The sequence below is a fragment of the Austrofundulus limnaeus genome, unplaced genomic scaffold (assembly GCF_001266775.1).
Source record: "Austrofundulus limnaeus strain Quisiro unplaced genomic scaffold, Austrofundulus_limnaeus-1.0 Scaffold193, whole genome shotgun sequence".
NCBI lineage: Eukaryota > Metazoa > Chordata > Actinopteri > Cyprinodontiformes > Rivulidae > Austrofundulus > Austrofundulus limnaeus.
Window position 1 is genome coordinate 932,031 of NW_013952595.1, and position 12,353 is coordinate 944,383.

The 12,353-nt window shown below is 39.3% G+C and overlaps 1 protein-coding gene across 1 annotated transcript in view; it reads right to left on the reverse strand.

Annotated features, from left to right (window-relative positions):
• Positions 1-1,320: 1,320 nt before the first annotated feature.
• The window catches only part of rbm17 (RNA binding motif protein 17), a gene marked incomplete at its 5' end in the record, with an annotated part of 21,946 nt that continues 10,913 nt past the window's right edge, over positions 1,321-12,353 (reverse strand). The window contains 7 exon segments of the mRNA XM_014018461.1: positions 1,321-2,031; positions 6,116-6,188; positions 6,259-6,357; positions 6,464-6,540; positions 10,905-10,949; positions 11,058-11,209; positions 11,286-11,424. Of these exon segments, the coding sequence (XP_013873915.1) occupies positions 1,928-2,031; positions 6,116-6,188; positions 6,259-6,357; positions 6,464-6,540; positions 10,905-10,949; positions 11,058-11,209; positions 11,286-11,424 (689 nt within the window). The 3' untranslated portion in view covers positions 1,321-1,927.

Here is a 12,353-nt window from a genome sequence, read left to right on the forward strand (position 1 = left end):
AAGAACAATAATCATAAGCAAACTTTCTAAAGAATAAGTAAACAAAAAGACAGATGTACAAAAATAATCTCTAGACAACAGTAATTTAGAGATCCATTCTGACTCAAAGAAATCAAGTGGTCACAAACTGAGAACAAAAGGGTAGTACTCTCGTCATGACATTAATAGTGTCATTTTATAAATAAATAAGTGGTCAGAGAAMGGCTTGTTTTACAGCATGTAGCTATGTTTTTTTTTTGCAGATTCTTGAATGTTTAACAAAAAACATACAGCAGGAAGGTTTTTTTAAAACATTTATCACCACCTTTTCAGTTTTTAAAAGGTAAGGCTCTGCTAGTTCGTTCACTGACATTACTTAGCGGGAAAAAAACATGCATTTAGGCTTATATTATACCAAAGAAAAGAGCAGCATTGAATTGTTGAAAACAAGAAGAAATATAGGTTTTGTTTTTATTATCATAAGATTCAATAATAGTGGAAAATATTGACTTATTATACACTCAATACATTATTAGGTACACTAGTTCAATTGCAATAGCCAGCTCTTATGTATAACCACATGGCAGCAACTTAACTCATTTAAGAAAGTAGACAAGGTGAAGCCAACTTAAAGTTCAAATCAGGCATCAGAACTAAGAATAAAGATGATTTAATGGCTTTGAATGTGGTGTGGCTGGTCTGAGTGATTCAGAACTTGCTGATCTACTGGAATTTTCACACAMAACMATCTAGGGTTGAATGGTCCAAAGAATACCCAGCGAGTGACAGTCGTAAGGAAAAATCTGCAGCCGCCTGATGCTATCRGAGCAAAAAAGCACCAAAAGCTGAGAAATGTTTCCAACACCTTGTTGAATCAAAAACTAAGGATTAAAGCAGTTCTTAAGGCAAAAGGTCCAACATGGTACTAGCAAGGTGTACAATGTGTACCCAATAAAGAGTCCAGTGAGTGTTTGTCATTTGGAGGACCACTTAAGGCCTGTGGGATTTGAATAACCATGGAATGGGCAGTGGTTGAGTAAATCAAAGCCTAAACTGGAGTCCAATGAAGATGGTGTTGTGGTACCAACATGATAGAACCCTAATAGATTTCAGAGGCACACTGTTCCTGCAAAACAAGGTATTTATACCTTCTGCAGCTGTGGATGWGCTTACTTATTCCACTCAAGCTGTGTTGACTCCAAGCTCATGTTAAAGTTATGCATGTTGGTATGTAGGTCAGGGCTTAATAGGCTGCCAAGGCCAGTCAGTGACCCAATGATACTACAAGCTCAGCAYGTTTAATTTGACCCTGGTGTCTTAMTGTACATCTCAAAACATTCAGACACAATAAGGTTTTTTTATTCACGTTTTGAAAACCATACATCGATGATGACTGTGATTTAAGTGGACTTGAATACAAGAAACAGCAGGAATATTAGGTTAATTAGGTCTTTCTTCTTATTTCTGCTCCAACAATCAACCTGTTTCAATGATCTGAATTAAAGCTGCTCCAATGGGAGGTCTTTGGATGCCGTTAACTGGAAGCCCCAGAGTCCTCCTGGCACTCTTACATAAGCTTGAATGAGGCTACGTTACTGTCCTAGTCCCCTTCTTATAAATCAGCAAGKCTAAGTTGGGACTCTTGCACCCAGAGGATATCATAACATTACCAAAGAACTCAGCAATTATGTCACAAATTTCATACAGTGAAAYGAGGTTTCTTGGAAAGTGGAAGATTAAAGGATGTTTACAAGTTCCACAGATACATAAAAACGTAAACAGGTTATGGTTTACACCTTTTATTTTGTCTTKACATGAAGAAAGAAACACATGATGGGCTCATGGTTACACATAAACATTGCTGTTTAGGTAATATTTATACGAAAAAAAAAAGATAATTATGTACAAACGGAGAGCTGATGTGAGCTCATAGTGTCCATTGGTGACATCAGACCTGCTCGCCAAGATCCAGAACCCGAAACTTGTCTAGATTGTAAAAGCAGGCCTTGACGACTCGTCCTCCAAARTAACGTCCATTTAGATCCACAACGGCTGCAGAGGAAATAGATGTTAAAAACAAACAGATAAAAGATCCACAATAAAGTCTCTACATACAGCTACCGCAGCTTACCCAAARAACAAAAACCAAGACACCCGAGTCAGTTTGTTTCTTATTGTTAACCTGTTCTAGGAAAATGTGGAAAACAAGACATCTGTGTCATTTCTCTGAACAAAGGTTTGTTTTCTACAAAAACATCCTGATGAGGTAACACTCTTTTAYTGAGGACAAATAAGATACAAAGCAGTCGTTCCGTCCTCATTGACACAGCTAACCTTGTCAGTGAAGGGTATTTRGATCGGTTCTGTGAGTCTTCGGTCAGAGATCATCTCAGTCTAATTTGTTGGAACAGGGTTCATGCAGGTTTCAGTAAGTTAAATTTAAGACCTTTTAAAGACCTTTTAAGACCATTAGGAATTATATTTAAGACCAAACAGATGCATTAACAGAAACATTCAAATTATCCCAGAAAATTTAATATAAAAACCTTTTATTGTTATCAATTTAGCTATTAAAGAATATTTAATTTTAATACAAGAACACTAAATTATTTTTAATGAATCATATCTATGAGACCTTCATATCRACTGCTGTGGATCGCTTCCAACTAAGGCCAAAAATCACTGATATCAGCCAAGTCTCATTGAAAACACACTTTCCCATGTTTAAACCACAAGCWGTGGCTGAACCTCTTTGTTTTTTGGATAGGTGAACAAGCCGCCGTATGCAGGGGGTTGTAGCAGCAAAGAGGTCAAAAACATGGAAGTGTGCCATTTTTCGCCTGCAGTTATCACAGGATTTGTAGTTTAACCACAGACCAGGGGTCAGATTTATAAAAGATTGCGTGGAAACCATACTAAAAGTGAACGTATGGCCAAAAGGTGAAAATGGCGTACGCCAAAAATATTCAGATTTATAAAACCATCTTCGTCATCAACGCATCTTCCCTTTATAGATCACAGCTTCATCTCAGAATTTGCGCACAAGGTCCCGCCTCAGGTTCTGCCCTCTACACGCCCACACTCAACCATAAACAGTCAATGCAAAGTACCTCATGAATGTTAAGATGTTTTTAAATCAATCAGCTGATCATAGTAAAAAAAAAAAAAGCAAATGGCTCATACACGCGCTCCGTCCTGCGTCTGGAGGATGACAGGTGCTGACAGCTGCTCACGTGAACAGATTGTCTGTAATTGATGCAGATTTTCCCTCATTTTGCAGGTTTACAGATGTTTTGAGCAATCTAATGGTTTTTATCAAAACTCAGCTTCAAATAAATTTTCTCTCAGAGCCTGCAGGACGATAAAAGAATAAATAAAATTAAACAAGTCAGATAAAGTTAAGTTCATCGTGAGGAGGAAGGAGATGAATGGAGATGTGTGAACTTTTATTAAAGATTTAAGTTTTTTTATTTCAAAGRTCCTTMTGGCTCAGCAGCAGAAGCATAAATTATACTGTTAAGAAAGCTAAAGTCTATCTAAAATCCAAGTGTGATTATGAAGAGAAATCATTACACAGTGTGGCTCTAATTCCTCACTTCACCATCTGTGTCGCAGCTTCCTGTCTCCAAAATGAGCGTACGCATGAGTCAAAACTGGCATGAGGCACATTTTCATTTCAAGTTTGGATTTTATAAATTATAACCTTGGCTTGAAAAGTGGCGGACGCAAGTTTTTGGGCTCATTTTGTGCGTACGCAAGCTTTATAAATCCGACCCCAGGACCGGTAGCAAACTTAGCACTTCATGAAGACAGATCGAGTCAACCTCTGATTACAGAGCTTTACTCTGTTTATTTATGCAGCCAATGCTTCTGGGAATGATCAGAAGTAAAAAAAAAAAAAAAATTAAGACTTGACAAAATTAAAGACCTTGGATGAAAACCTGGGCATTTTACGACTTTTTTAGGCCTAAAATTTAGATTTTCAAATTTTAGACCTTTTTTTAAATTTTTTTAGACTTTTTAAGACCCTGCATGAACCCTGTGGAAGGAAGCCACATCCACCGGCACTTTGCACTGCAGTAACTTTCATTAAAATGATGACACGAAACGGACAAAACATATCCACACATACAACTTACCAAACGTAGAGGCAAGGCATTCATAACCAAGGACAATTACTAATTAGCCTAACATGTATGGTTTTGGTCTGTGGGAGGAAAGTATGCAGGCACACCTTGAATAATTAATTCAGGTATTTATTCAAAGTTATTTGAAGAGAGTTTTTCTTTCCAGAGAAAAGCCAACAGTATGAAACCTTTGTTTGTGGATGTTTGTGACAGTCTGTTCCAGTGTTGTATATTTATTTCTATATGATATGAAATTCTCTGCAACATTTTGTCTTTGACTTCCTGAAGCCTTTCCTTTGCCTTTAGATTTCTTTGACAYCAAGTCAGTTTGAAGCGCCTCATCACGAGGCTGGGATATTAGACAAACGTGTCAGAGTCAGTAAAACGGGACTTCATTTCCTGTTGGGGTAAGCTGTAAATTCTTGTGTACACACRCACACAGCCACCAGACTGTTGGTCCCACTGGAAACACCAATTATATCCGTGACCATTTCTCTTTATGGTTAGCTACGTAGTTCAGCTTACAAGTTTCCTTTACTTCTGTTTGATACAGTCCAGACTCAATTTATTTCTTCCCTAGAATACAGCTTGCCTGATACAAGTCCAGTCACTCTGATAAAACAGAGGATGCAGGTTCACATAAACACGTGAGCCGGGGGTATTTGTGTTCCTACATTTCCACCAAATTAACACATCACCATGAAGGGATGTGCACATGTTCTAGCGGTAAAGGTGTAGCTCACCCACAACTGTTGTTTCCAACTCTTTCCAAATAAAACCGTGACAGAAACAGACTTCAGTTTATTTGGGTAGGTGTTGTGCTAAAAATKGCAACCTCTGCTTGGAAGAGAACTACAGTGATTTGGAAAAAACTTGGTTTATTACTGCCACCTTGTGGTAGTGTTAACAGTGTTGCTTTTGTGCAAACTCTATATACACAAAATCGATGGGCGTTTGAAGCAAAAACACTGAATTCCTCATTAATTATTCTATCTTCTTTGGTCAACCTAAACATAAACAACATAAAAGCAGTTTGTAGAAATTCAATACTCTTACAGTGTTTCTTATTTTGTCATTTACTCGTGCAGCAGAAGATTTAACACAACAAACTGTTACAAAGCATTGATGGTCTCTTAAGAAGCACTAATCTCAGATGCTGCTTTATGATTTAAGGATCATTTCCTGTTTGTGTTTTTGCTTGATTGTGGTGAATTAAAGTTTACTCRACCAAAGCTCGGCAGAACCAGAGGTTATGAGAACAGAAATGAGTGCTGCAGCTAAGTCAGCAAGCTGGGGATCTGTTTCAGGGTTCTCTGCATTTTGAAAAAACAAAAGTCATTGAGTTTTACCTGAGCAAAAACTTTACTGTGGCAGTGAGTGATTTAACTTGGTTTATATTTYTTTAATAAGCCTGTAAACTGAGCTCACCTGTGACCATAGTTTCCACTTCATATTCCTTTCAAAATAAAATGGCAGGAACAGACACTGGGACAGTCCAAGGGTGCTTTTTTTATATGTGGGTAGAAATTAACAAATTGAATGGTAAACAACCAAATGCTTGTGTAAACATGAATAAAATATATTTTTAAAAGGTGGCTGTAATGGTCCCATTTATTCAACTTGCCTCATTTTAACTAGACCTAGTTTACTGTCTTATAAATCCACAATACAAAATATCATTAGGAGATTGTTCCAGCTGTAAGAAATTATTTTKCATTACTTTCTATTGATCCTACGGCCCAACACATTTATTGAGCGTGTCCTGCTTTCTGTGAGTTGTGATGTAAGCCCAGYTCTATCGGTGCTGTTGGGACACGGCTGGGTTGCTGGGCCACATATGTGACGTAACCCCACAGGGAGCCRAGGCTCACCTTGTTTTTGGATCTGGGCCAACTCATTTAGATCGGGATGCACTTTCACCCACATTATTAGACCAGTTACACAATCGCGGGGCGCAAATGAAACTGTTACATAAAGTTGAAGTCTTGGGGCAGCAGGTAAACACTGACCTTTAATGGCCGACTCCACCCGCTCAAACTCAAGGAAGATCCTGACGGCTTCATCGTCCGGTACCTCTGCGATCTGAGAAGGAAGCTCTTTGTTAGATCATGGAGTTTCATCACTTTAGGTGRTAGAACTTTATTCCTCTAACCTCAAATATGACACATTTAACCACTTTTCCGTATTTCTCGCATTCTTCTTTTGTTTCTCCCTCCAAGTCTTCGTCCACTTCTCCTCTGCCCACCATGTTCTATGAAACAAACGTTTCAGAAACTCTTATTGCTTTTGTTTACATTTTCATAAACCAACGTCTTGAATCATGTTCTATTTGGTTTMATGGAAGGAATGAGACGTACCCTCAGCAGAACCACTTTGGTTGGGTTTTTCAGAATCTCTGTAAGCGGGTTCGCGTCGGACTTCTTGGAAGCGTCCGCTGACAGAAAAAAAAAAAGATAACGTTAGTCACATTTTTGTTCCCTTAACAAAACAGCACGTGCAACACTTGGCTGCATTTTATGGCTCCGATAAAGACGAGGAGCTTWACSCGGACCGTGTGATAAATGGAACAATTCAGCTCATGTGTTGAGCTTGGCTGACACAATGAAGTCCGTTAGCTTCAGGATAAAGTTTGATTGTGTTAAAGCACGGCTCAGACATCACTCTAAATGGGTCACTCAGGTACAAAAATGCTGTTGGTATTCCTGGAAATCAGTCTGAGAAAAGAACAAATGTCTTGTTCAAATATGGACTCAATTTATCAAAAAAAAAAAAAGAAAAGAAAAAGAAACAATTAGATCAGCAAATTTAGAAGCAAACGTTCCAACACGCAGAGGCACCACTAAGGGGATTAGGGCGGCAATGGCTACCCCTAAAAAAACTGACGCCCTTAGGGCACCGTGMCGATTTTTGGGTTTGCCAAGAGGTTTTTTTTACGCTACGTAAATTCTCTAAACTTTCTAAGCCACGTCAGGATGACAGTGATTTTATGAAGCCAGAGGAAGATGTAAAGAATAAATTGTGCTGGTCTGGATAGAGGAGGTGGGCAGYGATGTTACAGCTTCAGTACCTGTTATGTTTTGTCACAATCTCTGCTCCAAGGGGGCTTAAAGTGTTGATGCTGTGTTTCAAAACCCTGCCTAAAAGCCTGTGCTTCATGGAAACACTTTCATAATTCATTCAAAAAAGAAAAAGAGGTAAAGTTAGTTGCAAGTGCAAACAGCAGTAGCAGCTAGCTATAGCACTTTTGGTGCAGCCCGGGCAACTTCCAGAAGGACTATTTTTCTCATTAAATTACTGTATAATCTCAAATCTGACAGCAGTTTCAGTGGTTTTACACCAAGAGTTTGYATGAAATCCCTATGAAATTTTTAAGATGTGATAGTTGTAGGAAATCAAACTCAGCTCCTTTCAGACAAGTTCATCAACATGGTCCACGCAGACCTGCTTCCAAAGCTGGTTTTGATGTATTAAAACAAAAAAGAAAACTTACAAATGTCATAATGTTTCATTTAAATGTTATTATTTAAAACTTTTACATGGCTGCTATGGCCAAACTTTTTACAAAGTTGGAAGTGCTACAAATAGCTGCTGCTGGTATTTTCACATGTAAATAATAAATAAAAAATTGTGATGGCTCTGTAAATGTCTACGAAATAACATGTTAATGAAGCACCAGGAAATCTTTGATACTTGACTATTTAAAGACGGCTCATCAGTTCTGTCGGAATTAAAGTATTAAACCAAAATGAGGCTGTTCAAAAYGCGATCTACAACAGGTAAGATAATATTTGTTTARACCCTCTCCATGAATCTCCACTTAAATGGTTGGAATCTCTCTTAAGGAGAAACAATAAGAGAAACTTGTGGTCTAACATTCTGTAAAGGTAAGAGCTGTACATCCTGAGGTGAGCAAAATATCTTTGTAAAAAGTCAGCTGATGGTCGACTGCAGCTTTGATGTGAATTTGAAGCAGATTAAACATTCTGTGCACGGGACCTAGCTACAATATTGCTGATCAGACTGTAAGGTAAACACACACAAAGACAAAGTTTGAGATATTTACACCCTGTTCCAAATTATTATGCAAATTGGATTWAAGTTTCATAATGATTTAATTTTTTGATGATCCATTAAACTCATGGATGGTGTCTCAGAGCTCTATAAATCACTATAATTAATTTCAGACACCTGTGCTGATTACTTTGCCAGGTGAGCAGGCCACAGGTTTTAAGCAATATGGRAAAGAGAAAGGATCTCTCTGCTGCCAAAAAGCGTCAGATAGTGCAGTGCCTTGGACAAGGTATGAAAACATTAGATCTTTCACGAAAACTGAATCATGATCATCATACTGTGAAGAGATTTGTAGCTGATTCAGAGCACACACGAGTTCGTGCAGATAAAGGCATAATGAGGAAGGTTTCTGCTAGATAAATTCATAGGATTAAAAGAGCAGCTGCTAAAATGCCATTATAGAGCAGCAAATGGTTATTTGAAGCTGCTGGTGCCTCTGGAGTCCGACGAACCTCAAAGTGTAGGATCCTCCAGAGGCTTGCTGTTGTGCATAAACCTACTATTCGGCCAACCCTAACCAGTGCTCACAAGCAGAAACGGTTGCAGTGGGCTCAGACATACATGAAGACTGATTTTCAAACAGTCTTGTTCACTGATGAATGCCGTGCAACACTGGATGGTCCAGATGGATGGAGTAGTGGATGGGTGGTGGATGGCCACCACGTCCCAACAAGGCTGAGACGACAGCAAGGAGGTGGTGGAGTCATGTTTTTGGCCAGAATCATGAGGAGAGAGCTGGTAGGACCCTTTAGGGTCCCTTAAGTTGTGAAAATGACCTCAGCAAAGTATWTAGATTTTCTGACTGATCACTTTCTTCCATGGGACAAAAAGAAGAACCGTACCTTCCGTAGCAAAATTATCTTCATGCATGACAATGCACCATTTCATGCTGCTAGGAATGGCTCTGTGTCATTGGCTGCTATGGGCATAAAAGGGGAGAAACTCATGGTGTGGCCACCATCCTCCCCTGACCTCAACCTAGAGCTGGGCGATATGATCGAAATTTTATATCACTGTATTTTCAATATTTTCACCGGTTTCACGGTATTTGACGGTATTTTTCTTTTCATCACAGCTCAGCTGATAAGAAAATGTACAAACCCTGCTTATTGACTTTTTTTCTTTTACTGTAACTCTGTCTATGTCACTGTTTCCCTCCTCTGTGTTTATTTTCTCTGACTGGTGGTTGCAGACAGTAGTCATGCATTTTGGTCCAGTCGTGAAGGAGGAGGGTTAAGAAAAGATTATGATCGGGTTTATTGTTTTTTGTTATTTATTAAAGCTTATCAGCCCGACTCACCTTGCACACCAGTCAATTCCAACTCCACTACGAACTACTTCCTGCGGGCTTTTCACAATAGAACCACGTTAAGTCTCCATCAGCATAACGTCTCCATATTAACTAACCGTGTTAAATCTAACTGTGCACGTCACTGAAGAGGTGTTTACTACATTCAGCGACGGCGAAAACGGGATGTTTTTAAACATCAGTCAATACAGCATAATCAGCGGAATCGCCACCCGCTGCTGCAACTAGCTGCTCCAAACATTAGCATGCTAAAACACATAGCGGTGCAGCAAGGAAAAATGTTCCCCAGGAAACAACAGTTCACTGATGGCCGCGACAAAACGTTCCGCTATTTAAACCGGAATGTCCGGTATTCAGAAAATTCATAACAAAAATATAAACCGGTATTCGGTACAAAACGGTATACCGCCCAGCACTGCCTCAACCCTACTGAGAAAMTTTGGAGTATCCTCAAGCAAAAGATATATGAGGGTGGGATGCAGTTCACATCAAAACAGCARCTCTGGGAAGCTATTCTGACATCTGCAAAGAAATTCTAGCAGAAACTATCCACAAACTCACAAGTTCAATGGATGCAAGAATTGTGAAGGTGATTTCAAAGAAGAGGTCCTATGTTAACATGTAACTTGGTCTGTTAAGATGTTTTGATTTAAAAAGCTTCTGATTTTAGTAAACGTGACCTCCTAATTAGCCTGGCCCTTGCCTTCCTACGCAGTTCTGCTCAATTCTATTTTCCCTTCACTGCTCCTGCTGCGATTTTTCCCACAGACAAGGATTTCTTCAGGAGAATTTTTGTCCGGGCCAATCAGAGAACAGAACATTGATTTTATGTGCAGTGTCTGCTTGTAGTTTATATTATCTGGGCCAATCGGCAAACAGAAGGAAGAGTTTTGAATGATGCCGATGTTCTGCGCAGTGTCTGCTAGTTAGATTCACATACAGCAGTGGAGGAAGTGAATGAAGCCAGTCCGTGTTGATAAGGCTCCCAAATTAAAATTCATTTGTCTGACAAAGCCTGTTGCTCTCATTTACAGCCGTCTCATTCAGCTCGGTACTTCTCTCCTCTCAGCAGGGTTGTTAAGGCGCACAAGATTTCTGGTTAGCTTCTTAGCTTAGCCTCCTTCACAGCGGAGCTGGCGTACACCTACATTGCGGCCAACAGATCCAATCATTTTAAACTTCAGCAGAGGCCACGCCTCCAGCAAGAATCGCTTCTCTGTAGCCAAGAGTCCAGACCCTCGTACGAAGCAAAGTGAAGGACAAGAGTCTGGTTTTTACTCCAAATAGTTCATGACTTGAAAATTATACTGACTATCATTTGCATTGACCATTTAGGGATATCTGAAAAAAATATCACTTGCATAATAATTTGGAACATGGTGTATTGATAACGAGTGAGGAAAAAAAAAGAGGCCAACCTGCAGAACCTGAAGTCTCAGCACCGCCTGACTGGCTGGACCCCGCTGCACAGACACAAAATGAAACACGATCAGTCTCAGCTGACATGAAATGATTTAAAGCAGACAGAGTGAGACAAAACAAAGAGAGAGGAACATCTTTGTGGCACTCACGTTTCTCTGCTGCGTCGCCCACAATGATCTTCCCACCTCTCTTGCTGGTCTTCTCCACAGACAGCGCCGTGCTCAGGCCCTGCTCRTGCTTCCCCAGACCCTGACCTTCTTTGAAGCCGTACTTCTGCATGATTTTATGAGCCACGGTGCCTCTGTAGGAAGTGCATAGGATCAGCTACTTTAGTTGTGAAGTTGTTTTCATTTTAAAATCAAACAACATAAACGCACCCCATGTTTGCCAGGAAGGAGCTGGTCGGGATGGGCGGTGAGCGAGGCCTGTCTGAGTCGTCATACATCGGGGGAGGGATGGCTGCCTTCGAGCCTCGGGGGGGACGACCTTCATCTTCATGGGAAAATGAGGAAGAACCTGAACAAGTAATAAGATAAATGTTATTATTGAAAAGTAGATTTGTAAAATTTAATAAAACCTTAGTTCAGATGTTTGTTTGGTAGATTTTGTAGCTTTTTGAAAGACAATGCTGCCCCCTGCTGGACAACTGCTGCAGTTCTAGGGCTGGGTATTATGGCCATTTCTCTAAATTGATTCAATTTCGATTTATAAAGTTCTGAACCAATTAATCACGATTCAATTTGATTCAATCAATTCAATTCAGTGAAAATGTTTATTGATATTGTATTTTGCAACTGTGTTGCAAAATACATGATCGCCATTTTTTTCTCTTCAACATATAAACAGGTTTGAAGCTGTTTAATCTTGAAAGAAAACTGTCACAAGTTTCAAAGGTTTTAAAGTAAAAAGGAATTGCAGGAATTGTTGTTGGATACATTCATTTTTAAGTAACTAATAATTATTTTGATCAATAAGAAGTGATGGGAATTAGGCTTCAGGAGAAGGGGTGGGCTAATATAAATATACTTCTGCTCACTCCTTTGTATGTAAACTGTATATTTTTTTATGTTTGTTAGCTTCTGTTATGTTCAATATAACTTATTAAAACATAATATAGAGATGTTGACATGTCATCTGCTGCTGCCATTTTCTTCCCAAACTGCTGTGAGCAGATTTTGCGAGGCTGCTCGGTGCGTTTGCTTGTAATTTCCTCCTGCTTCGTTATTTCTACGAATTTCAACAAACCGTGCTGCCGTCAGGTAGTTAGCTACAGCCTCGTCTTTGAGTTTTTAATTTTTGTTGATGCGTTTTGAAGAGAATTTTTTTTTAAAAATAGGATCAAAGTAAATCCCCTGAGTTTTTCTAGTGACCCCTTAAACAGATAAGGTTATCTGCCCTTGTTCCAAATTTGATAATGATTTCAAACGTCGAAGTATATGGAGAGC